Source organism: Rhyacophila brunnea, unplaced genomic scaffold (assembly GCF_057557595.1).
Source record: "Rhyacophila brunnea isolate RB1 unplaced genomic scaffold, BYU_Rbru_1.0 scaffold_5, whole genome shotgun sequence".
Lineage (NCBI taxonomy): Eukaryota > Metazoa > Arthropoda > Insecta > Trichoptera > Rhyacophilidae > Rhyacophila > Rhyacophila brunnea.
The window spans coordinates 3,177,941-3,205,594 of NW_028233170.1; the positions used below are offsets into that span (position 1 = coordinate 3,177,941).

At 35.7% G+C, this 27,654-nt stretch overlaps 1 protein-coding gene across 1 annotated transcript; it reads right to left on the reverse strand.

Moving 5' to 3' along the window:
- Positions 1-1,898: 1,898 nt before the first annotated feature.
- TM9SF2 (transmembrane 9 superfamily protein member 2) lies at positions 1,899-27,549 on the reverse strand. The gene is made up of 8 exons (XM_085956115.1): positions 27,212-27,549; positions 19,392-19,784; positions 18,474-18,626; positions 13,770-14,108; positions 10,188-10,486; positions 7,554-7,713; positions 7,250-7,411; positions 1,899-2,998 (listed from the first exon to the last, which is right to left on the reverse strand). Exons 1-8 carry the CDS (start codon positions 27,353-27,355, stop codon positions 2,657-2,659), a joined length of 1,992 nt encoding a protein of 663 aa, XP_085812241.1. The 5' UTR covers positions 27,356-27,549; the 3' UTR covers positions 1,899-2,656.
- Between the last annotated feature and the right edge of the window lie 105 nt (positions 27,550-27,654).

The window sequence follows — 27,654 nt, forward strand, 5'->3', positions numbered from 1 at the left end:
AAATTTTAACAAAACACTTAATTTATTTTGTAGGTTATTTATAAGCGCAGTTAACCTTTCTTCCAATTTTGGCAACTGTCGTTAAACTGACAAGACTTGTCAGCCGGTCAGTTAAAAACAATATACTCCATCTTTTTCATGCGCACGGTGTGAGAAAAGATGGTCCTCCGTCTGTATCTAGCTAGATCATGGTCCCCACATCCCGAAGCGGGCCCCCAGGCTAGGATCTTTGGCGGGCCCCCTACTTATCGCTAAGGTTAAAGGCAATGTGACGATCTACAGTTGCATATTCCAAATGGTGTTCGAGGTAAAATTAAAGGTATTTTTAGCGATTTTTTGTATTTCTAATACAACCACTTTTATGTTGATATGCACAATTATGGACATGTCACATATTGACAACAATCAAAAATTGTGAGTATGGCAAAACCACATATTATTAAATGTTAGTATGCTTGAAGCGAAACAGCGCCATTTTTTAACTATTAGTGCATGTTTGTGATGTGTGTTTATCTCACTTCACTGGTCGATCTCTCACGCCGGGCCCCCCGTAAGCCCAGGCCCCCAGGGTAGAGGCCTGTCAGCCCCCCCTTGTGGGAGCCACCTATTTAGATACTTGACGTCATAAACATCAGTGGAGATTGATCATCACTCGCCTTTCAATATGAAGTAGATTCTTTAATTATTTTAGTTTTACTTATTTTACTTCTACTCAGTAGAAGATCTTTAAATGCGTTGCGGTGTATAAAACCTTTCCAAATGGTTGTGGAACACCCGTTCAGGTTCGGCAGAACACTGGTGTTCCGCGGAACATAGTTTGGGAAACCCTGATCTAGGACAAGGTTAATGATAGGGAAGGGCACGGATAAACAAAATGGATGAATAATCCGAAATACTAATTTTTGTTTAGATTTAAAATGTTCTAATGCAGACTATTATTTTACTTGTTTAATAGGCATTACATATTTAAAATCTGATTTCTGTTTGTTTTTGAGAATGCCTTAGTGATATCAGTATGAAACCATATATTAATAAACGACAAACTGGCAACCCTCACTCAGATAATCGAGAGTTTTACTGCATATATATCTATTCATATTATAGTCAACATTATTTAACACTCTTTTATTTATGATGTATGTATTATATAACTAACCATTTTTACTTTTAAGCGCAATCCGATACGGACCTTGACAGAATAGACACAGACTATTATGAAGGATTTTGTTAGTCATTCGCCCAACCCCTCCGGTGCTAGTTTCAATTAAACACACATTGAAAAACAACATGTAATTTTTCCATCAGCCACTACACCACCGTACGAGCCAAATACTTGAATTATTCCTCATATATCGATGGCTCAGTTTCATAGTACGATAAGTCAAAAATTTCAATTTTTGAGTTATGTTAGCAATTATATTCGTATATCACTCCTTTCTAGTTCCAATTACAACTCGAAAAAATTACTAGTTGTCTTCGTAGGGCCGATGTTTTTGTCACTATTCTACAAGTCAGTTTAGGTGAGTCAAAACTTTGATCAGCCATTACTCAAAACGACTAATTCCTAGTTGTACCACTATGGAAATGAGCCATCGATGTATTGTTTCCTAAAACTTGATGCATGGAATGTCACAAATCGTTATTAGCTATTCAGCTGTGTTAACCGAATGGAGGAAATATAAAAAAAATATTTGCGGATTAGACTAGTGACGTTTGCATCCGCATGATAACCTGAAAAATCTGACTCCGGTAATTTTTTAATGAGAAATTATTTGGTTTTGTATGTCGTTGACTTGTTTCCGACGTTATGTATCGACGCTAGTAGTATTAAATACGTCTTATATTATGTATATTATTTTCACTGTGACATTTAAAAAATAAACAGAAGGGGCCATTTTGAAAACGTAAAATTTTTATTGCCAGATGTATTAACAAAAAAAAAATACGATCTAGTATAACTCTATCTTACTAGGTATACTAGATCCGCAATGCGTTAATAAAATCAGTTAAGCACTGATAAAGGAAACATTAAAACATTTAAAATTTATATCAACGATTGATAATTCATAGTTATTCATTTTATGTTGTACTGTTTGTATACTTTTCCTATTCTCGACAATTTGATGACGCGAACGCGGAACGCAAAGTGATGTCACTAATTAAGAGTTTAGCAACTGTCATTGCATTTTAGTCTATGCATGTAATATTGAAAATATTTCGATTTAACGTAATCTGATATTATTTTATGCATCTAGGGCCTACATTTTTAAAAATTTACAAACGTATTGATTTTATTGACTACTTTTTTATTTATCAAATATTTTTGTTTTTAAGTTTATACGTAGGTACAGATAAAACTATGTTTTTGAAAGACTCATATATTCGTAATTGTTTTACAACTAACATAATACTAAAACAAATATACAAAAAAAAACCATGACGGTAAAAACCGTTTTGATAATTAGGTACCTATTTCAATGTACTCAGACCATCTACCTAAGACCTTTAGTTATATAAATGCTCCAAAAATTTCAATAAGACCATACAAGAAAAACAATTTGAAAAAAAACTTACTTACAGCTATGTGTTTCAAACACACTGCGAGTAGTAACAGAAGGAAACTAATAATGATCAGTTTAAACAGAGTGTGAAAAATCTAATCGACTTTGACGACACTGTAGATCTTACGGACGAACCAAAAGCAGGCGAAGAATCCGATTGTGCCGGTCAGCAGGAAAAAGAGGAACACCATAATGATCGTGTAACCGAAGTACAGGAAAGTGGAGGCGGCGTCTTCAATGGATAGCTTGGTGACGAAGTAGTGGCAGCAGTAGATGAAGAGGTATCCCGAGGTGCTGGCCGAGCTGAGGAAGGCCCTCCACCACCAGTGGTAGTCCTCGGCGCATAGGTGGAAGTAGCACAGCAGCACGGTTGTCTCCGAGCAGGTAATCACCAGGATTATAAACACCAGAAACAGGAAGCCGAACATGTAATACATCTGGAACAAAATTTAGTGACCATTATTATCAAGTTAACTTTTAGCTAATTTTGTATAGGTTTTACAAATTGATTTTGAAATGAGATATTGTGCAACCAATGAGCTTTAATTTCCCTATATTGTGCAGCTAACTCTATGAATGAACAAACTGACAGTTGTCAGTGTCAGTGAACAATTTTGGCGCGTAAGGGTGTCTCCAGTAGCGATATCGAAATAAAATCCCATTACATATTACTAAAAGCGACTTCAGATAGGGTTACATGTAAATTGTACGAATTATATTTCACGTATCATAGTTCACCATGAACTGTCATACTGGAAAGAGAGATGGCTGTATAACATTGTGATAAAAAAATATGCATTGTTCGTGGAGTATTGCAGATAGTTATTATTTTTTTGATCCAATAAGAACATTAATTTAATATTACATTGTATCAAATCGCAGCATGAGTGTAAAACCAAGACATGTGCAAAAGACATATTTTGGAGATATTAGGGTATGAAGTCTTCGTTTTGTTAGGACAAATAGAGTTTCTAAAAAAAACCCATTATATTTGGTTTATATCTACATTATATTGCATGTTATTTCAGTTACTTCACTTTTACATTATCAAGTTCACGACTTTTGCAGTTGTTTCGCATTTAATCTCGAAATTGAAAAATTTGCACATGTCTTGGTTTTACACTCACGGTGCGAAATATCTGATAATAACGCTGTCATTATTATCAGATATTTAATAGGTAGAACCTAATACTTATCAAGACCCTACATCAGGGGTGGGCAAACTGCGGCCCGCGGGCCGCATGTGGCCCGCCGGGTATTTTTTTGCGGCCCGCCATCATTAATTGTACTTCTGATTACGAATAACTTTTTTTATATTTTTTTAAAAAATATTGACAATAGATTAAAATTTGAAGAATTTGTTGTTTCGTTAATGTATTATCTCAGTACGTCTTCCTTGTGTCTCTATGAAACTATGTAACCACTATTTTCTATGTTGAATATCGTGACACATTTAAATACTTTTAACTCTGCGTTGCAAGGAAAAAAAATATATGCCCACGATATGGTGAAGAGTTTGAATGGATTTCAATTAAAACTCAAGTTGTTCCTTCGACAAATATCGAATAAGAACGTGGACCACTTTCCAACTTTGAAGTTGCTGAATATACCAGAATATAAATTTGAAGAATATGGTAAAATTATTAAAGCTCTGAATGACGATTTTTTACAAAGATTTGGTGACTTCCGAAAAATTGAGACAAGCTTAGCAACAGTACGCGATCCATTTTCAATAGATATTGATAGTGTACTGACAGAGCTACAACTTGAGATTATTGGTCTGCAGTGTGACACTGATTTAAGAGAATTGCATCGTCGTGAAGATATATCCAAATTTTACAATGCCCTTAATTCAGACAAATTCGAACAACTTAAAGATTATGCAAGAAAAATGTTCGTTGTTTTTGGATCAACCTATATATGTGAACAAACATTTTCGATCATGAACCTCAATAAAAATTCTTTACGACCAAATATCTCCGATGCCCATTTACAAGCAGTTTTGAAAATATCAACCACAAAATTAACACCTGAATTTGAAAAAATGTACAACACTTTCATTCTTCTCATTAATTTTTTTGTAATGTTTATTTTTCGTGATAATAAATAGTGTATATCTAAAAATGGTATTATACTTGCGGCCCGCCGCTCATTTTGAATTCTTGAATTTGGCCCTCCATCCAAACAGTTTGCCCTCCCCTGCCCTACATGCTAACCTACTTTTGAATCATTTTGAATTTAAATATATACGATATGATTGTATTTCTAATTTTGATACCAATCTATTTTATTCTATCTTTCCTTTGTATTCTGGTGGATTCAGTTACATAAGTGTTTTGTTAAGGTTGGTAGGGTATAAGGTTGGGTGGCCAACCCTTTCAGCAGCCGGGCCAGATTCTAAAAATGAGATTTCCTACCGGGCCGCACAAATGATTTTTTTTATTATACAAAACAAAAAAGAAATATATATTAAGTAGGTATATATACGAGGGTGGGTCAATAATTCCTTAGAAAAAAGCATTAAAACAGTTTTATTTTTGTATTTTTTTTTATTTCTCAACATAATCTCCTTGGAGCTCAATACACTTGGTTAGACGTTTCTCAATTTTTTTTAAACCGTCAGAAAAATAAGTTTTCGGAAGGTCCTCAAAATAAGCATTTGTCCGATCGATGACTTCTTCATTTGAAAAAAAACGTTGTCCACTTAGCCATTTTTTTAAGTTTGGGAAAAGGAAAAAGTCACTGGGGAAATCTGGCGAATACGGTGGGTGGTCGACCAATTCGAACTTCAATTCTTCAATTTTAGCCATTGATCGTAAACATGTGTGAACACGGGCATTGTCCTGATGAAAGAGGATTTTTTTCCTGTTTAAATGAGGCCGTTTTTCTTCAATTTTGTTTTTTAGCTGGTCCAATAAAGATGCATAATAATCCCCTGTTATTGTTTTTCCTTTTTCCAAATAGTCAACGAAAATAATTCCACGTGCATCCCAAAATACAGTAGCCATAACCTTACCAGCTGATTTTACGGTTTTCCCCTTCTTTGGACATGGTTCGCCTTTCGCAATCCACTGCTTTGACTGTTTTTTCGTCTCGGGAGTATAGTGGTGTATCCATGTTTCATCTACAGTCACAAAGCGACAAAAAAATTCATCCGGATTGCGTTGCATGAGCGACAACAGGGCTTTAGAGGCCACCACCCTATTGCGTTTATTGTCGACTGTGAGCAAACGCGGCACCCATCTTGCAGAAATTTTTTTCATGCCCAATTTGTCATGTAAAATAGAAATGACGCTACCTTTTGAGATCCCTGTAACCTCAATTATCTCACTCAACTTTAATCTTCGGTCACTTAACACCATATCATGGATTTTATTGATCATTTCTGGTGTAGTCACCTCTACAGGACGTCCTGAGCGTGGTTCATCCTTTGTTGATGTACGACCACGTTTAAATTCATTTAACCAGTTATAAATAGTTGCAAGTGAAGGAGCAGATATGCCGTGAACTAAATCCAACTCATTTTTTATTTCCTTTGCTGTTAACCCTTTTATATTAAAATGTTTAATAACAGCTCTAAACTCAATTTTCTCCATTTTTGTAAACAAGCAAATTTTTTTTTAAATGTACGAGAAACACAGAACAACCCGACCAATCTGATTGAAACTTCGCAGCATACTGAATCGGTAGTGCCGCTGCATGAAAACAAACCGCTTACAGTACTAGTCGCGCCACCTGTCGGCTTTTCTAAGGACTTATTGACCCACCCTCGTATTAATAAAATAAAACAAAAATGAGAATCAAACATATTTATTAGATTAGACTTTTTTTAAATAATAAAAAATAAACAAAATAATATAAAAATAATAAATTTTAGTGAGAAGTTTGATTTTTTGTGGCAAAACTAAGTGCATTAATATCGATATCGAGTGAGGTTGTTCTTACACACAAACAGTTTTCCAAATGCACATCAGTGATCCGTGTCCTCACTCGGGATTTGATATGCTTCATCCGACTAAAAAGCTGTTCACACGTGTAAGTGTTTCCAAATAGCGAAGTCATCATTAGAGCATGTTTGTAAAATGCAGGATATTTCTCCTTGCCCAAATATGTTTTGTAAAACTCTTCCAAACCAACCTGATGGAATTTCTCCTTTGACTGTTCATCGCAACATATTTCACAATATTCCATTTGTAAATTTCCCGGTAATAAATTCACGTCTACGGAGAACGGTGTTGCAAATGCAGCAAAAAGCACACGGTGCTTTTTAAAATCTTGAGCCAATATCGAATCTCAATTTGCGAAATTAGCACAACTAGCGGCAGCATTTGATATTATTTTTATTTTCTCACTGCTCCACGTGCCACAAGTTGACACCCAGTGGGCCGCGGGTTGGCCACCCATGATTTAGACATGAATTTGATCTCAATACGTTAATATGTGTTTTTTATTGTTTCGAATTGTCAATATAGCACTACAACTTTCGCAAGAAAAAAAGGTGGCAGATATATATCCATCACAATTTCGAATCACTTGAAGGGCATAGTACATCATACCTCATCCGGTAGTATTTAAAAAATAGAGAAAACCTGACTATTATGAAAAGAAAGAGAAAAGTACTTAGGAACACTGGAAACTCCATGACTATAAAATATGACTGAAAATACAATCCTATAACTTTGATTTACCTGACTAGACCAAAGTGAGTTCAAAATGAAGAACAGCTGAATGAAGATGCATCCAAACGGCAAGACTCCTCCCATGATGATGCCGGGAATGGGCTGTGTGTAGACGGATTGGTCGGGAATCTGCCGAGGGATCTGATTGGTGCGCACTGGATGCTCCAGACACTGCAAAACACACCACAATATTTAGCATAGCCTAACACACCTGATTGAATCCGAGACTTTCTAAACATTATCACTGACTGTAATTCAAGGTTTATTAAATGATATCTATCATAAAAATTCATATATATAGGGTAACACCTACCCGTTTCCTGAAGCCAAAGTATGCTCCGATGAAAGTGAGAGGAACAGAAACTCCAAACCACAAAGCCAACAGCGCCACAAGAGTTGAGAAGGGGACGGAAGCGGAGCTGCCTTTGCCCCACAGCACCAGATTCATCACGAAGAACAGTCCAAACACGAACCTGAAGATTAGAAGATTAGGTATCTACTAACAATTCTTACCCTGCACACAAGCCAAAGAACATGAAACATTATAGGACAACTTTTAAATTATACCCACATGGTGTGCGAACCAGGCATACTATTTCCCCTATTGTGGTCGTAATCCGTAGGTTGAGCACCCATGCTTTATACCTACTTATCAATAATATATACCTACCTACTAATATTATTTGATACTAGTCGGTTATGGGGAATACAGCGGCAAACACATTTTGAAAATAGCCAATATACTGGATTATTTGTTAGGTTGGGTTAGTTTAGGTTAGGTTAAGTTAGATTTTTTTTTTTCGACCATGTCCGATCCTAATAGGATCATATGGGCCTCCACAGGGTGGAGGTTTGTATTAACAGATTTTGTTTTTACGAGAAATGGATGTCAGCCACTTGCTCAACCTATTAGGTCCATACCCTGACTCACACACAAATTGAAAAACAATATGTGTACTTGCCAGACCCAGGATTCGAACCTGAGACCCACGGCGTTATAGTCCAACGCTTAAGCCGCGCGGCCACCGTGGGTGTAGGTTAGGTACCTATTTCAATATGACACAAAGAAAAACTGGTAGTTAATTCCGCTGTAATTAGATAGGATGCACATGGCACAATTATTGGTAAAGCACATTGGCACGAATCCAATGGATGCAAGTTCATGTCCCGTTGGGCGGCGTATTTTTTTACAAGATTTGTTCTAGTAGGTAGGTATACATTTATTATATCAATAAAAATGTTATATTTTCAAATGTTGTGAATTATTCGTTAAGTTAAGTTAAGTGAGTACTTTCAAACTTTGCATACATCTGTAGGGAAAAACTCTAAACACGCAGTTTGTATCCCTTGCAACATTATGAATATACAGTTTCATATTATGTATTAATCGTGAAGAATTATCACATTGCATGACAAGTCAAAACCTCATAGTCAGCTAATTTCACATGTGCGATACAAGTGCCACCAGACCTTTTGACCACATGGCAGTGTTTATATAAGTGTAAAAAAATGATGACTTAACAAAACAGATGGGTATTTATTTCACAGTGTCATGTGATAAATAATAAATTGTCGGCAATTATATTGAGAAACATAATATCATATGATTGCTGAAATGGTGAAGATGTATTTCATAAGCCTGGTCTATCCAGATCAAGTTATATCCGTTCATGAACTACATAACATTGTATAAAAACGGTATACAAACATTTTTTTTCCTAGGTAACGTTTAATAAACTTTTAATATATTATGATAATTATGTACAAATCTCCATGTATTATCCGTACATTGCATTGATTTATTCACTCATTTTTTTTTTAAATTTCAACCAAATGGACAAGTTTAACAACAAAATTATCGTTCTTAAACAAATTTAAACATTATGATTAATTTGACCCTTTTATTTCATTTTTTCACGAGATAGCCAGCGGCAGCGCGCTTCACAATAATATAGAAGTGAGTTTTATAAAATTAGTCTCCATATTTGCAGACAGGTTTGCAAACAACCTTTCATAGGACTGTTTTTTTGTGTAGTTAATAACTAGCGGCCGTTTTATAAATTATACATTTGCAAACTGCAAACCGCCTCCCTTTGCAACACTCCGCGCCTCCCAGTTTGGAAATCGCTACTGTAACGTGTATTGGTACATATTACGTACGGTATGGTATTGGTAATTTGAAAGAATTGTTTTGGAAATTTGGTAGGCACATTCTTTTTTCATTGTTCATTCATTTTTTTCAAAATTTTTCTTTCCTTTTACAGTACACTCTCAATAATCCGCTGCTCAATTATCCGACTACTATAATCCGCCGTTATTTTTACTAGTTGAAAGCACAAAATCAAGCTTTATAATTCGCCACGCACACATATGCAACGCAGATGAGACGGGTTTAATTTGGAAACTTCTCCTTCCTAAAACGTACATTCATCGTGAAGAAAGTAATGTACTTACCAGGAAGGAAAGTGCCCAAGCACCGCATCGCAATTATGCCGTGCTCCAATGCACAAACTGAAGCTTTTGGTCATAAGGAAAGCCAGGAAAACTAAGCAATTCAAGAATATCTGCCTCAATAAACAAATAAACAACTGGTTGTGTCAAGTGATTTACTGTTTAATATTTAGTTAATAAGCTTTGTTTATAAATGTGTATAATTTAGTAAATACTTGATTTTGATTACAAATAAAACCGCAATTTGCTAGTACATACTTACAAATTTCTCAAAAAAACTATTTTTACGAAATACCTGTTTTAATTTTTACTATATTTTGTATGTAGGTATGCAATATAATCCGCCGCTTTCACTAATGGACACTTGTCTGGTTTTTGGGGATTACTGAGAGAGTACTGTATTCGTATTTCGGATTTTTTTTCGATTTTCGGCCAGTTGGAATTCGTATTAATGAGGTTTTACTGTAATTACAGTATTGAGATAAAATAAACTTACCCAGGACACAGCATGGACGTAAGGAGGATATTCGACTTCCATTTTTCACCGCCAAAGCTCTTGTATATCCTGGCAGAGACAAATCCAGCCGGGGTACCGAGCAGAACCCACACGACCATGGAGCAGGTCATGAGAGCTCCGCGGTTGGCCGGCGAAAGGAATCCTAGGCAGGCGAAGGCCAGCGTCACCACCGTCATGCCGAACACTTGCACTCCCGACCCCAGCATAACCGCCAGCAGCATTCCCTTTCGTGGAGGACGGAAGACGTCTCCATGGACGAGTTTCCAGCCAAACTCTTCCTGCAATTAACAGAAATACTTGTGTAAGATAATTTACCGCCCCCTTGCCTTCTGGCACACCACATGAATCTTGCAGCGGTTATATGCAGGCAATTTTGTCCATATTGACAATCACAAAGTTACAGCAACAGACTATGTACTCACTAAGATACTAACTAAAGTATTTGGATTATAACAAGACGGAGCCTTATGAATTTTTGGTATTATAGAAAATAGAAATTATATTATATGAAAACATACTGGCATGGTTCGAGGCTCTATCAGTGCCTCTCTAGTGCTGTTGTCTTGATAATGTGATTTTGTCTTTGCGACTGTGATTTCGTTTGAATATCTTTATGCTGTCGTCCATACCCTGCTGCCATATGAGTGAATGAAATGCAGCAATTAACGGCAATTTTACTTACTTAGAACCTTGTAGTATTAGGCTCGCGACTTGTGGATAATATGCTTTAAAAATTAGTTCAAACCTTTAGGTAGACATATCAGGCAACAGATCATAAAAATGTCAAGTAAAACACAAGGAAATATATTTTTGAAAAGAACACTTGTTATTCAGTCATTTGAATCGCGCGCCATTGCGAAGACGTGTGTACTCGACGCGTCACCAGGGTTATCAAAACAAAATATTGGTCATGGCATCGAAAAGCGTGCATCAATATTATTTTTATTTACCTTTTAATTGATTATTACGATTACGTTAGTGTTATGTATTTTTTCTTAGTGATTTGTGATCTCGATAGACACATTTTTACGATTTGTTTTTAGTATTTTTTGTCATATTGCCGAAGAAATCATGCTGGATCCAGACTCTGATTTTGATATAAGTGAAGATGAATTCGACGTTGGCGAAGTCATTGAAAACGTAGACCACATACAACCTGATGAAATTCCAAGTACTTCAACCAATACATCTTTTGACAATCTAGCTTCTTGGACATCCGGACCCTTTATTCCGGTCATACATGAGTTTGATGGCAATTCATCAGGTAATCAATCTTCTTTGACAGAACACTGCACAGAACTTGATTTTTTTGAACATTTTTTAAATCAAGATATCATGAGTAAAATTGTCCTTGAGACAAATAAATCCTATCATACTGTAGTTAAAAAACGAGATCTAACTAAAAAATCTCGATTTCATAAATGGGTAGATACATCTATCGAAGAAATGTATTTATTTATTACTGTTACTATGTTGATGACGAGAAATCGTCATCTTACCATAGAAGAACATTGGTCAACAGACCCGGAACTTTAGTTCCATTTTCGGAAAAACAATGACTCGAGACCGATATCAAATTTTACTCAGCATGCTGCATTTTTCTGATACTGAAACTCAGATTCCCGGTGTTAAGTTACACAAAATCAAACTCTTGGTAGACCATACGCGAAATATTTTCAAACAGACAATGAAGCCTTTTGAAATGTGTGCATTGACGAAAGTATTATTGTTTTCAAAGGGCGTCTCATGTTTAAACAATATCTTCCCATGAAACGACATAGGTTTGGTATAAAAATGTTCGTTTTAGTTGACGTATTGACTGGTTACGTATTAGATTTTATAATATACTGTGGAGAACAGACAGACTTGACTGACGAATATGGTCTTGGAATTTCGGGGGCGGTTGTAACCACATTGCTCAAAGATTACGTAGGCAAAGGCCATAACCTTTGGGTAGATAATTGGTATACTAGCCCAGCTTTGTTCGAACACTTGCACAACACACGAACAAATGCATGTGGAACTGTTCGTAAAATGAGAAAAAATATGCCACAGTTCAAAAAATTAAAGAAAGGGCAATCGGAATCACAACATCGCAGACCTTTATTGGCGTTGAAGTGGCATGATAAACATGACATTCACATGCTCACAACTATACATGATGATGCTTTTGTGCCAACGGGTAAAACCAATAGAAAGACAGGTGAACCTGTTAATAAACCCAAGTGTGTGATTGATTATAATAAGAATATGGGAGCCGTGGACAAAACAGACATGATGTTAGCAAGCCTGAACTGCCTCAGAAAAAGTGGTACAGAAAAGTTGCTTTTCATATTTTTTATTTATATTTATTAAATTCCCATACAATGTTCAAAAGTGTTACAAAAAGAAAGATTAGTTTGGCGGACTTTCAATTAAATATTATTAAACAGTCACTATGTAAATACAAACTGTCCAAGGAAGTGAATTCACAAACTCACGCCCAACCATCCACGCGCACCACATCAAAAGACATTGCAAAACATATGCCGACTTTATTGAAAGGAACACACATAAAGTCAAACATTTGCAGAATATGCTATGTGTGCTGTCATTCGACGAAAACCCCAAAGAAAAGGCGTATGTCGCGATACATGTGCTCCGAATGTAACGTGACATTGTGCGTAGTTCCATGTTTTGGAGCTTATCATACACCTGATGTGTTATTTATTTTAAAAACTGTTGCTTCTCAAGGAAAAATATTTTATCGACGGACAGCTCTCCATTAAATTGGTATGTCTTTATCTTTGTTCATTGTTCCATTTTTTTATATTTACATTATTATAATGTGTAATAATTTATATTTTTTATGTGCCACGAACTGTGTTAGCTCTTTTTACATGGTCGTTTTTTGTCTGGCGATCTTTCGACAGGCCCTTTGTAAAGCCGACGGCGCCTCATAAAGTATAATAGTATTTTAGCCTTGGGTAATTATTTTCATTGATTTATTCTCCAAAACATCCTAATGTGTCATGATGACGAACATTATTTTATGGCTACGAAAATAAATATAGCTTCATGATTTGAAGGGATAATAAATTTGAGTTTACGACTTACCGAGTGCGATAACCTACTGATGATTGAACAAGTGTGATTTTTTAGTAATATACTGTCATAGACCGTAACTAAATCCGGCAGCATGTACTCAGCCCTGTGTATTACAAATACAAACGCGGCGAATTGCTCGGTAGTATGTGTTGAAACCGTGTATGTGAAGACTGGATGGCCGCCATATTGACCGCGCGGTAAAAGCTTGGATATTTTTTAGCGTCTTCATTTTCTTCGATTTATTTTAGTGAGAATGTCACGAATATAGTTTATTTCTTGGTGCATTTGGAATAACTGATATATAGTTCATCCAGTAATAAATTTTTTAATTTTCAAATCAATCTGTTTAGCTGTAGTGACCGTTTTAACAGATCAGTTGACTGAAAATAACTTCCCGCGAAAATGGCTCGCGTCGAAAGGGTTAATTAATAATTATATGACATATAATTAAGTTAAGAAATATGATATAGTAACCTGAGCATCTTCTCCGCATTCCATTTGATTGTATCGGGCAATGTCTTTATGAAGAGTCCTCAGGAGAATCATGGCGACCATTCCGCTGAGGAAGAGCACAATGACCAGCGAGTTCAAGATCGAAAACCACTGGATGTTGGTGTGAGGGAGCGAGTCTAGGATGTAGTCCCACCGCGATGACCACTTGATGGTGTTGTTCTCTACGAAGCGCAGGGAGTAGCTGTACGTGATGTTGAGCGTCTGGCCATTGGGGATTGGGTCTGGGGGGATTTCCAGAGGTTCGCGAATCGAGCAGTCCAGGTGCTTTGGATTCTGGTGATTAATGCTCGACGGAATAACCTATAAAAAATAAACAATATATATGCATGAGAATTAATAGTGAGGTATGGAGATGGTGAAAATGAGCAGTTTTTAGTGTTGATAATTGTGTGACCTTCAACTAAAAAAAATTATACTTTTAACAAATTTGTGGTCACCCACAATGGCTGAGGGGGTAACGTGTCAGTCTGTAATGTCGTGGGTCCCGGGTCTGGCAAAAAAAATCACATGTTGTTTTTCAATGTGTGTTTGAACACAGGAGATGGACCTAATAGATTAAGCAAGTTGCCAACATTCATTTCTCGTAAACACAAAAATCTGTTAATAGAACCTCCACCCTTTGGAGGCCATATCATCGCTAATTTTCTACAAACACATAGGTATCCAAATTTTTGTCAATTTTTAGTTGTATGATGTAATGAATTCAGAATTTCAATACGCACATATTCCACTAACACATATCTCAAAACATAATTTATAACATAATAGATTTAAGCAATGCAAAAAAATCGTATCACAATAAAAGTACTCGTACCTAGTACTACAGAGGGATCACAATTCTAAACGCAGCTTATAAAGTTTTCTCATCTGTACTGTATAGCAGGTTAATGATATATGGTGAGGAAATCCTGGGAGAATACCAATGCGGCTTCCGACCAAATAGATCCACCATAGATCACATCCATCTCATGAGACAAACTATGGAGATAGCGCACGAATACAACCTGACACTCAACCACCTGTTTATTGATTTTAAACAAGCTTTCGACAGCGTGAATAGGGATAAGATGCTGCAAAGCCTAAAAATACTGGGACTTCCCTTAAAACTAGTAAGGCTAATAAAGACCACACTGACGGATACTCAAGCAGTTGTCAGTGTGCAAAATGAGCAAACTGAAAGCTTCAAAATCGAATCAGGTGTGAGACAAGGGGACATAGCTCATGAAACCAACATAAGAGGATGGGCAGATAATAGTACAACGCAGATGTGCGCTTATGCTGACGACATAGTAATTACAAGCAGATCCAAACAGAGGATGATCGACCATGGTGGAACTATGAAAATAAAAGCAGAAAACGCTGGGCTGCAAATAAACCAGTCAAAAACTAAGTATATGGTCAGCACACGCGATCAGGTACCGCTGCAGAACATAGGACAGCATGCATATGAAGGGGTGGACAAGTTCACGTATCTCGGATCCAGCCAAATACCCAAAATAAGACATAAAAATCCGCCTTATCTCCGGGAATAAATGCTGGCATGCCTGCAAGCGACTGGTGGGGTCGAAAATTCTAGGCCGAAGAAATAAACTTCTAATATATAAAACAATTATAAGGCCAGTGGTCACTTAACTCAAAACGAGGAAAATAAATTAGCTGTCTTCGAGCGCAAAATACTCCGAAAAATCTTTGGACCCACGTTGGAAAATGGAAACTACAGAATAAAAATAGTTATGTTTTCATTCTTGAATTCATGAATTTTGCCAAAATCGACTATGAAACTTGAATATATCCTATTGAATCTAATAAAATTGGTGACCGCATAGCAGGGGTAGTCAACCTTTTTATACCTACCGCCCACGTTTGTATTTCTGTTAGTAAAATTTTCTAACCGCCCACCGGTTCCACAGTAATGGTAATTTATAAAGTAGGGAAGTATAAAATTTATAAAAGTTAAAGCATATAATAATAATTACTTACGAAATACTTTATGTCAGACTATGAAAACATAATGGAAATGTTTTTAAAACCCCTACCGCCCACCATGAAAGCTGGAACGCCCACTAGTGGGCGGTAGGTACCAGGTTGACTACCCCTGCCATATAGTATACGGTCATTTCTTTCCGATAGAAAGCTCACGGCGAACTGTGCTACGGTGAAATGCTTTACGTACAATATACATGTAACCATTCAATACATGGAAGCGTTTTTATGTTTTATTTGTTTCGGTTGTTTACGGTTACGTGAAGATAAAAGGTATTGTAAAATGAAGTATGAATAATATGTGAGAGTGCATCGGTTAGTGAAATTTTGTATTGTCAACGTTGGATTCGTTTTATGGATTTACTGATAAGATAGGTAAAATGTATGGGAATATTCACAGAAGACGTAACATTGTTAACAAAATTTTATCAATGAATAAAATGTAATTTCCGGAATCGCTTGTATGATGGAACTGAATGTAATAACAATTTACAATGTCCTTTTAGTAAATATGATAAGAATTGGCCTAATTAAAGCTAAATAGTAATTTAATCCATTAGAGACAATCGAAAAACAGTCAAAATTGATTTTGTATTTATTAAAAAAACTTTAATTAAAAAAACTGTTCAATAAATATTTTTCGATAAACATTTGGTTAGTAAAATCAATTCCTATTTATATTATGATCGAATTGGTGAATGGTTCAGTAGTTATATGAGCTATTTGAGGGTAAGAAACATAAAATGAAGTTTTGAACTAAATATGCAACAATGATCTACATTACATTGCCTCTTTGGCATATTTATTTTTTTGATCTAGCAACATTAAGTCACTTATTTTTGATCCGTTATGTTGGCCTCCCTACAATAAAGATCTATGCATTTGTCAAAATGGAGGATGACATGAGAATTTTTGTTAACGAGATCTTGGTAACGGCAATTGTTGGCCCAAAGTGAAAAGGTGTCTCTACAATTTGCAACTTTACAGGAGGACAATGTGAAAAAATGATATTAAAAAAATTGCACGATAAAAAGAACTTTTTATATGCAACGTTTTTAAATTTTCTGTTAAATCATATAAACTTAACTTGGCTAGCTTAAACGATCAAAAAATTTGTACTTGATAGAAATACTGAATAATGAAACGTCATTTCACATTGATTTCTATAGTGACGCACGTATATATTATTTAATAATTTAGTTGCTAGGACCCCTAGCAACCAATAATGGTATCGAAATAACTTTTCATACAAAACAGAATTAACTGAAAATGAATTCAATTCTACTTAAAGATGGCTAAAAGTATTGAAAAATGCATTGGCATCGTGTTCTGATATATTCTAAAAGTTTCAAATGTCTAGCTAGTCGGAAAGTTAGTTAAAAATCAATTGCAAGATTTGTACCGGACAAACAACCACCGGACAAATAAGAATACGACCTAAGAAAAACGTTGTAAAATGAATACTATCGATTGAAGATATGTCTTAAATGGGTTCAAAATTATCAAACTGGTGAGTGTACTATTAAAAATTAAAACATATCCCTAAATATTATAAGCACCCACGGTGGCCGCGCGGCTAAGCATTGGACTATAATGCCGTGGGTCCCAGGTTCGAATCCAGGGTCTGGCAAGTACACATATTGTTTTCAATTTGAGTCAGGGTATGGACCTAATAGGTTGAGCAAGTGGCTGACATCCATTTCTCGTATAAAACAAAATCTGTTAATACAAACCTCCACCCTGTGGAGGCCCATATGATCCTATTAGAATCGGACATGGTCGAAAAAAAAAAAAAAAATATCAAAGCTGGGTATAGCAAAAATTATATATGTATGCATCAGTCAAATCCGTCATGGTTAAAAACACATTAAAAATCAGACAGGCGCGTTAACATGACCTTACTGCCTACTTCATTTATCATTTTTCAATTTATGGTTACGGCCGTGTGTTGTAGCTTAACCACTGGGAAATGCCAATAGAATGGCGTATTTAAAAAAAATACTACCTTATGCTTAGGTCAATAATTATTATAAAACAATCATTATTTGTAGGATGTTTATCACATTTGAACGGTCAAAGACATAGCTTATAATCAGTATATTTAGAATTATCTTCAAATGTGTTAATCGTGCCCATTTTTTGAATAATAAAATGCCTAATTCTTGTAAAATTTGGGATCAGAGAGATTATAAAATGTATTTTTTTACGGTAAATATTTCACTATAATGTTAACATTAATTTTACTAATGGTTTTATAAATGCGCTTAAAAATTAATAAACCTAAAAACACCACTGCACATGGATGTACTGAAATATGACTATATTCTAAAACATTAGATCGAGAGGTTTAATAGAATACTATTTTATGTAATAAAAATCCTTTATGCAGTCATCAAATGTTTAAAATAAATATAAAGGATAATAAGGCTTCAAAATTATATAAATAGATTATCTACAACGTTTAAGGATTGTCCAGGATTATGCTCTGAAAATACCATAAAATTCTCCATTTTGACCTACGTGGCGCACGTGGGCCGTTAACGAGGTTTTACTGTAACTGCCTGAATACATAAAGTGATGAATGTGATATATTTATCACATGTAGCGCTCTTTTTGGATGTTAAGTGATATGTTAGAATAGCCTCGTTGAATGTATTTCAAATAATATTAATATGCACTTACTTTCACAGAGATGATTCTGCCACCACTATCCCCAAACCGACTTCCTCTATCTTCTTGGACTCCACTGTGATATGTGATTGTCAGGTCTACATGATTGTACGGATAGTAAACACCGCGCTTGCTAAATGTCGGACTCATGCCGCAAGAATCAGCCTGGAATGAATAGGGACATATTAATTTAATGTCAAGGTGTAAAATACGTAGTAAATAGTACGATGTAGCTGACGGATGAAGATTCCACTAGATCCTTAGCATCTCGATCTCAATCTGCAAGACTGAATGACACTAGTTTACTTCAGTGGCATTTAGAGTATATAGTGCAAAGGCTCCAGAGCCGAGAGCGCCCCCAAGGGTGCTGGAGGCTGTCCGTAAGAACGAACAACTCCAATTTTAATTAATTGCGATGATGCATTATCATAATAATAGATTCATATTCTACTGTTACTGGTTTCTTCAGGGTAGAACTTAATGTAAACTGCTCTTCCCTTATTATTACCTTTACCATTCCTCGGATGTGTGGTCTATGTAGCAGCAAATGCACAACATATTTTATCAGTTTTGTGAGCAGGCAGGCCAGGATAGCAACCGAAATATGACGCAAATTAAAATTTACACATTTACCAAGAGTTTTAAAATTATATCATAGAGAAATTCCCTCACCATGGGCGTTTTCTTACTAGTCAATGGCGAATGTAAATTTCTAAGAAGACAGCTTCTTCATAGATACCTGCAACTATAACTTGAGGCACAGCAGTGGTGCTAGTATTGCGTTAGGAGTATTGCCGGTGAATTGCGAGCTATTAGTTTTCGAAACCGCTGCACTTCAAGTTATAGTCGTCGGTAACTAGGGTTAAGATTATCAGTCTTGATTTCACTGTCAACTGTTAAAAAATAAAAGTTATAAAAATCTCTACTAACCGCTGAATTCCTAACAAGACATCCCATGGGGAATCCAGTGCTGCAATACTGTCGGCCGTCGTCCAACTGATAGCACCAAGTGACAGGCATGTTGTCCACAATCCAATGGTGCTGGTAGTTAAGTCCCATTCCTTTCTTCAAAAGAGCTAGCTTCTTCTCGGAGTCGGCCGATCCTCCCTTGTAAGTCTTGGTGCATAGCTCTTTGCATTGCACGTCTTGCATGAAATCGATGTTGTACGGACTCGGCCGGATGCGCTCGCCGAACACAACCTGGCCCAGGTTTTCAACGGGGGAATTTGATTCATCGGCGGAGCAGAAATCAAAATGGTGGTATTCATAAGGAATCACCGATTCTTCGGTGTTTAGTCTATTTACATACAGCTTCACTTCGTACTGAAAATAAAAGTTTTCATTATTAATTATATGTACTTACAGTAATAAAGAAAAAACGAACACTATTAACTCTAACTTAAATAACAAATCAATACAATAAAGTAGGTAAAAACTTTATCAACTACCTATTAAGTCAAGGATCCAATAAAAAAAATATAACAAACAAATTATGAATAGTTGAAGTGTTTGTAAAAAACCCCCTACCTTATCAATTATAATACACTCGATGAGCGTATATATTAGATCATTAGTAATTATTATAAACAATAAAAATACTACACTCAAGAGGTGTACAATCGTCCATTCTGGGAACAATGGTAACGTATTGGGAATTAACGGAGTTAACTAATGAGATATATCTATGATAAGTGTGCTTGCCTTTTGGTGATTGTACACAGTGCCTGAAGATGCCGAAAGGCGAAACCCGGGTCGCAAAAAACGACTCAAATGGAATAGTACAAAACTTAAATACATTAGAATTTAAATTCAAATTCCATCAAGTATCTTCGGTCGATAGTATTAATATAATAAAGAATTTACTATGGTTGTTAAGATTATTTGTATAAGCAGGAGACTATCATTCGTTGGTAGCATTGTTTGAGTATCACTGGATGATTGTAATTGTCAAGTTAATTTATGAAACCGGGAGATTTTAACTACCTTCGAGTATTTTGAATCCGCTTATTCAAATCTTTTCAACAAATCCCTGTATTATACGACAATATGTTTGGTCACCATAATAAATGCTGGCTTTTTACGACTATTTCGCTCAACGGCGAATTAGATACGTTTTATGGATATTCAAACTGTGTGCAGCACAATAATAATAATTCCTGACAACCATATTACAATACGCCGATTCACAATTAAATTCAAAGATCCCACTATTTCACCAGTTTGTGACCTTTCCAGATATGAGAGAAATGAGGGTAGCCGCAGTGACATCTCGTGTAGTTAGGAAGTCATGCATTGCTTGCGGGTGGCAAATTAAGGAAAGAATGCGAATATTATAACACTTTAGAGTATATTCTGTGGAAGTGACAAAATTTCCGTCCGCAGGTCTATGTAAACGAAAAATCTTTCTATTTATCCGTTTAAAATAGTGAAATGTCATAGAAGTCGGTAATGTTGTCACATAAAATTTGAGACTAAAAATTATATGGGGCGGCACTTTGTCTAGGTATATCACAGGGCAGGTGTGTCTATAGATATACCATCATAAATCGTCAGGTATTAAAATTTAGAACTAAGCTTATTACGGTATAAAAAGTATTGAATATGTCAAATGTTAGCATGTGGCGCCCACCATGCGGACAACATACTGGTAGAGCTATAGTATAATTCCAAGAATTTAAATATGAATGGTGAACAACACCACTCACATTCATTGCATTAATTGATATTTTTATAGGGCGCAGTAATGATGTAAATCTTAGGCAGTGGTGAGGGGTGGAGGTAGGCTGTTAAGATTCAACATAAATAATGCACAACTTTTCAGTAATACTTATTTCCTTGTTCGTTGAATTAAGAATATATATTACAGATGGTGTTGGTTAGTTTTTTAAAATTCATTAAGCCGTACCTATACCAAATCATAATCGATGCAAAATATTTTTCATCTATAAAATAATGTATGGTTTAATGGCATACTTTTATAGATAAATGATTTTTTTTTCACTATTGTTTACTGTGCCTTGGATGAGGCAGGGTTTTGTTGAATTTTATAACGGTATGTGAGATTCCCAAAAAAAAGACAGTGTCTACATTACACACACGGTTATACGTTTGATTTGTGCACACCGCTGCCACCCCACCTCACTGTGTTCTAGCACTAACAGCTTACAATCCTTCGCCACTGATCTTAGGACACAGAGATTGCAAAGTTTGAAAGCTACTGGTCTACACCCTACCGTCATGAGTGTAAGAATAGTATCCTGAGAAAAGTATGTGGTAATATGTAAGGCGGCTCGCACATCACAACTCGCCTCGTATGCCTGACAGCCATAAATCAAAACTTCCGAGACCGGCTGGCCAGTGTTGCATGACACAACCTCGCACATCTATCTAGCGACAGTCGCACGTAGCCTTCGAAACATATTGATATTTCAATGCGGTGATCGGCAAGCCGGTATAGAAATGACCAATTCGTACTTAGGTGTTTCTTTGTGACTTCGATCCTTCGACTCAGAGCCCGAGAAGGATGCAACATGTCGAATGCAACAGCCAGATGTTTTTTTCAGACGAAACAGTTGCATTCGACCAATCTGCGAAGCTCCATTTGGCAACGCGTGTTATGTTGTTTCGTTAAATAACGATGACGTCAAATCGACGTATTCGACACGTTTTTAGGCGAAACGAGTTCAGATGTGCGAGCCGACTATGGGTTCGACCAGGTTTATGGTATAGACCAGCGATACTCAACCTGCGGCCCTTTAAGCTTTTATGTGCGGCCCGAAATACATTTATTATCAGGAGTTTCGTATATCTTGAGATTCGTTTCGACTTTGACGCACAGATAGTGAGGATTGTCACTATGGTCCACATCAGATCTGGTATAAGAGTGTTGCTATTGCACACGATTAATTAAAAAAACACGCATAATTTTTAAAATCTCAAAAATGTTTTGTAAAAAAGGGGAGGTTTCATGATTTTTTTTGTCACACCAGTAGTGATGCGGCCCGCGTTACTTTACAAATATATGTATTTGGCCCGAAGAAAAAAAAGGTTGAATATCATTGGTATAGACTTTCACAAATATATTTTTTCTGTGTATTAATGGTTGATTGTAATACTTATTTATATTTTTAGTTTAGTGACAAAATTGCTGCAGCTGCCTAGCCTAATAATATTATCAATTTGTCTTATCAATTCTTCGTCAAAATGTTTAGTTAAGTGACAAAGTGGGATTGTTATTTTTGTTATCATCGTGATATTTCATAGTATTTTTTTATCAGTTGAATGATTATGCAGACTAGTTTTATAAATGACCACATAATGTGAACACCTTAGTGTGAGGCCTCAGTGCCAGCGTTCGGCACAGCGTTGAGCGTTTTGCACAACTCAAACGTATAAATGTATTACCAAAAAAAGACATTGTCTACGAACATTTTCACACACGGTTATACGTTTGAGTTGTACAAAACGCTCAACGCTGCCACTCAGGACGTACACTTACTGTCAAGTAGATGAATTCAATGAATAATAATTGAACTAATACATCAACAGTAGAAATGAAAAAGGATGTAACCCTCAGTTTTTTCAAAATAGGTTTTCTTGGATAATAATATTGAATACAACTAAATACATATTGTGTCCAAAGGATTTGTAAGCTGCGAAAAAATGCCGATTTATAATCTGAATATAGCTGGAAAATTAGAAAAAGTAGGAAAAATTACTTGTTGGTTTTTCTTTAATTAACTTAATTAATATCAGATTAGGAATATAAAAAATAAATAATTAATTATCGTGCCATTCAAGGATGTCTATTTTGTATTTTGAGTTTGACCGAAAACCATGACAAAAACGTTTTTGTGCCTCCTGTAAAATTTGATTTGTGTAGATTATGTCCGTTTTCCTCTCTACAGTCGATATAAGTACCTAATATTATGCTACAGTAGAACCAGGGAACTCAAAAATAATGAGAACTGAAATACCAGAGAGGTAAGGAGTAGCAAGTAACCGATATCGAGTAAGGAATAATCCGGGATAAACTTAACCACGTGACAAGAATACGTCATACGTCGAATACTGACAACTGCTCTCAGTTTATGTATTGAAGCTCATTTAATATTGGTGTATTACACACACTATTGCACGTGCATAATGCGTGTTTCATTTTCGTAGGACACTCACACATTCAAAACTGTAGCGTATTGAATATTGCCTATCGGAATTCTATTTATTATCTGTTCTGCAAGTAGAACCTTGATTATTCTGACCAAACGGGGATTATGACGATCTGAATAACAAAAATTCTGTATAATCGAAGAGATCTGGAATCTGGAATTTACTAATGGTCTTGAAGAATTCTGACTCTCTGCCACCATGTAGCAATTTTCTTCTGAAAACTGATTATTCATTGAAGGATCTGTTTTTCTATTTAAGACGATACATCAGCGAAACGGCAAATAATTTTCAACTATAGGCGCGACGAAATTTTGGACTCATTCGGAGAACGAACGTCAAGGTGTGAATACGTCAATTTGTTTCGTGATGGCGACGGGGGTATTAATTCTTAAATTGTGTAAAGATGACTAAAAACGTTACCCATTTACTTGAAAAAGAAAACATGTCAATGAATATATTATTATTGTTACTAATAGAACAATAAACAGAACATTAAATGGACGCATGTTGGATTTATATGATAAATTATTAAATTTAATTTCAATTTAATTTCAATAATTTATGTATTTTTTTAACATATTGTCGACATTACAAATTATAAGTTTGAGACGTTCACAACATGACATTTATTTATTATATTTCGTTCGGCATGCGCCATTTGCACCCGCGACCCGCAATCCGCACATCGCCTAGCCACGATCTTTTTAGACCATGCGTCAACTGAGGTATAGCCTTATGCGTCAATTACATTGAGCTTCTTTACAAGCTGTTTGTTGGCGAATTTATAATCTGCCTGTAAAGTCGCCCAGTGTAATCATCGAACAAGCTAACATGTTCGATGATTACACTGGGCGACTTTACAGGCAGATTATAAATTCGCCAATAAACAGCTCGTAAAGAAGCTCAATGTAATTGACGCTTTAAGCACTTTAATGTTATTATTATCCCCTTATCTATTGGTTGTATTATAGACGTGACATTTGGTGAATAAAACTTGCTGGATCATATTAAGTATGTCACTGGAATACTTCTTATATTTTTAAAACATTTAAATTCCCAATAATAAATAGCGGGGGTCAGTTTTTGTCGGCCGATCTGGTTTCGGACCCCGCTGCAATGTTTTCCCGTCTTGACGCTAAAGATTTAATGGGAATGAATCATGTAAAAATAGGTACACTCTTTGACTTCTTCATTTCGTGATTTTTTCATAACTTTACACACTGAGCCGCTATTGTGAATAATAAACTGCATTTTCAAGATCATTGATCTACTGTCGCTATATTTAATAGACTGAATCACCTCTTGTCAAGGCATTGATTTTATCTAATTTACCATTAAATAATTTGTGTACAATCCGGATAATTGTGGTTCTACTGTATACCATTCATATCAATTTTATTCATAATTAAGGTTTGATACAGTTGACAGTTTCATTTAACTCGGTTCTCTCGTGAACTCTTGTAATAATACCATAGTGCCTCATAGTTCGATACGTAAGGCAATGGCTCAGTATCTAGCGCGTCAAGGTTCAATTTTCGGTGAGGTCACAATAATTAATACATCTCAGTAATTTTCTCAAAGCCTGGGTATTTGTGATTGTTTCATTACTATAATTAGGCCTCCCCAATTTTGAAGATATAATATTATAATAATGTAACTTTGTCTGACCCTCGTAATTATAAATAAAATATGTTTGCAATCTCCGCATACCTATTACATATATGAATAATAATTGAATTTGTATAATACAAATATTAGTTTTTACTTTATATACATACAACACAGATGTTTTACTGTGCAAACGATACCCACATCTAATGTCGCCCGAAATCTTTCAACATGTTGAAAATCCAACAGTTTTACAAAAATACGGGAGCGGGAGGTCTCTGTCGGTCTGAGCCTGGCGGTCAACTGTAGTTCAATATTGTTAGTCTATGAGTTTAGCAGAATTATCTACACAAGACGTCTTAACGTATGCCACTACGCCATGACCTGCAGCTCAAACTCGCCTTGTATGGGCTGCAATGGAGCTACCGATGACTGCTGTGTACATGTGATGTAGAGGGACAGGTGGAGGTGGTTGTTGGAGGAAGCTAGGACCTTCTCTGGAGGGTGATTTTAGAATTAAGCAGTATCAAAGCTATTCAAGCAGTCTGCTTCGAGTTATACAACCGCATCCGAGTCGTGGAGGCTTTTAAGTTTTAAACGCTTCCCCTATAGATGTCGCTGGTGTTCATTTATTTTAAATTTGACAAATCGAAAACAGATTGAATGTCATAATTTAACGACGAAGGCCCTGCTATTTATTGTTTTTTTCCTTTTAATGTCTAACTTCCTGTAATGGAGTCCATAGACTAAAATAAAATGCAAACTCTTACAGGATCATAAATGTACGCACAATATTTCCATTGCATTTTCGGACACCAATCGAAGTATCATGTTTACTTTTAAGCAACTTTGATACTGCTTGATTCAAAACTAGATTTCTCTGGTTGTCGGGCTCCTGATGAAAAATTTAATTAGGTACTTAAGTAATTAATATTTTAATAAGTCGCTAGCCTAATACCACAAGGTTCTAAGTATTTATTTTTCATAAAACAAACCTAACAATGAAGTATTATTCCAAGCTGCCTCACTGTTACTTCTGTTTCGCCAAATATACTTATCTAGGTACTTGCGAAGTACCATCCAATTAAGCAAAGCTGTTTTATAATTTAAAAAATGCAGTTCACATCTCTGCACTCTCTATCTATTAAGTCAATAATATGTATCAATACTAAAATGGACTAGTCATATTCTATGAATGGACCTGGGCCAACCAGTCTGAAAATTTTTTGATGCAAAGCCATTTGGGCGAAGGAGTTATGGGCAACCGAAATTGCTGTGGTTAGATGAATGGTTAAGGATGCACGGTGATTGGAATTCTACATTGGAAAAGAATTGTGAAGGATTTGGAGGGTACGTAAAGGTCAGGGCCCGCCCTGGGCTGTTGTGCCACTAATTATGATAATGAATAATAATACATAAGGTTTAAAAAAACAATTCACTTAATTATCAAGTATATGGGTGTTAAAGTTAAAACGGGTAATGTCATACTGAATGAAAAAGGTTGAGAGCCTTCGTAATAATAGATGATTATATAGGTGAATAATTTTAAGTGGCTCCATGGGTAAGGTAAAAACGGCTTGCGGTTGTAGTAAGTAGTATATTTTGTCAATATACCTATCCGGAAATCATCAATGTTGCACTGATTTACCTATACAATATGTAGAGGAAATATTAAGATAATATTAACACAATAATTTATTATAGTAGACAAAATTATATAGGCAAGGAGTATGAGCTGATGATCAATAGGTATTGTAAGATTTAAAGTGATTAACATATCGATAATACAAAACAAATGAAAGAGTTTGTTAGATAATGTGTTGATTTCTTATTATTTTGAATCTTCCTCGTCTTGTGACATTGCAACTGTTAATACTTACTTACCTATTGAATATAGGTACCTAATGTGTTACCAATGACGAAACATGGATGTCATATATTAATATGCAGAATAAAAGATAAACACTGATTACCATGCATGTTGACGAACTATCAGCTCGTTTGCAGTAGTTAACCGGAGCTAAACCCGGCAAATAAAAACTATATGCGGGCTGAATTGCACTTATAAGGGCAAAACCCAATATACCGATGACAGACGTCATTTTATACGTGTCCATGCACAGAAACTTATAAAGTCAATCCAAACTGAGGTCAGAACATTTCACGGCGACGGTCTTTTACAATTTTCGCGTTGCAGAAAGCTGGAAATATTCACAAACGTCATCTAAGTTCACAGAGACACTTTTTGACAAAAAACGAATCACAGTGGACAAAACGAAGGGCGCAGGCGCTCAACACTCAACACGACATCATAGACAAACACGACGTTCATTATTCTTTTCTTTTACAGATGGCAATACAGCGATCTTGTGTCAACAAAACGAAAGGCAGCTAATACAGGCCTACAAACTTATCT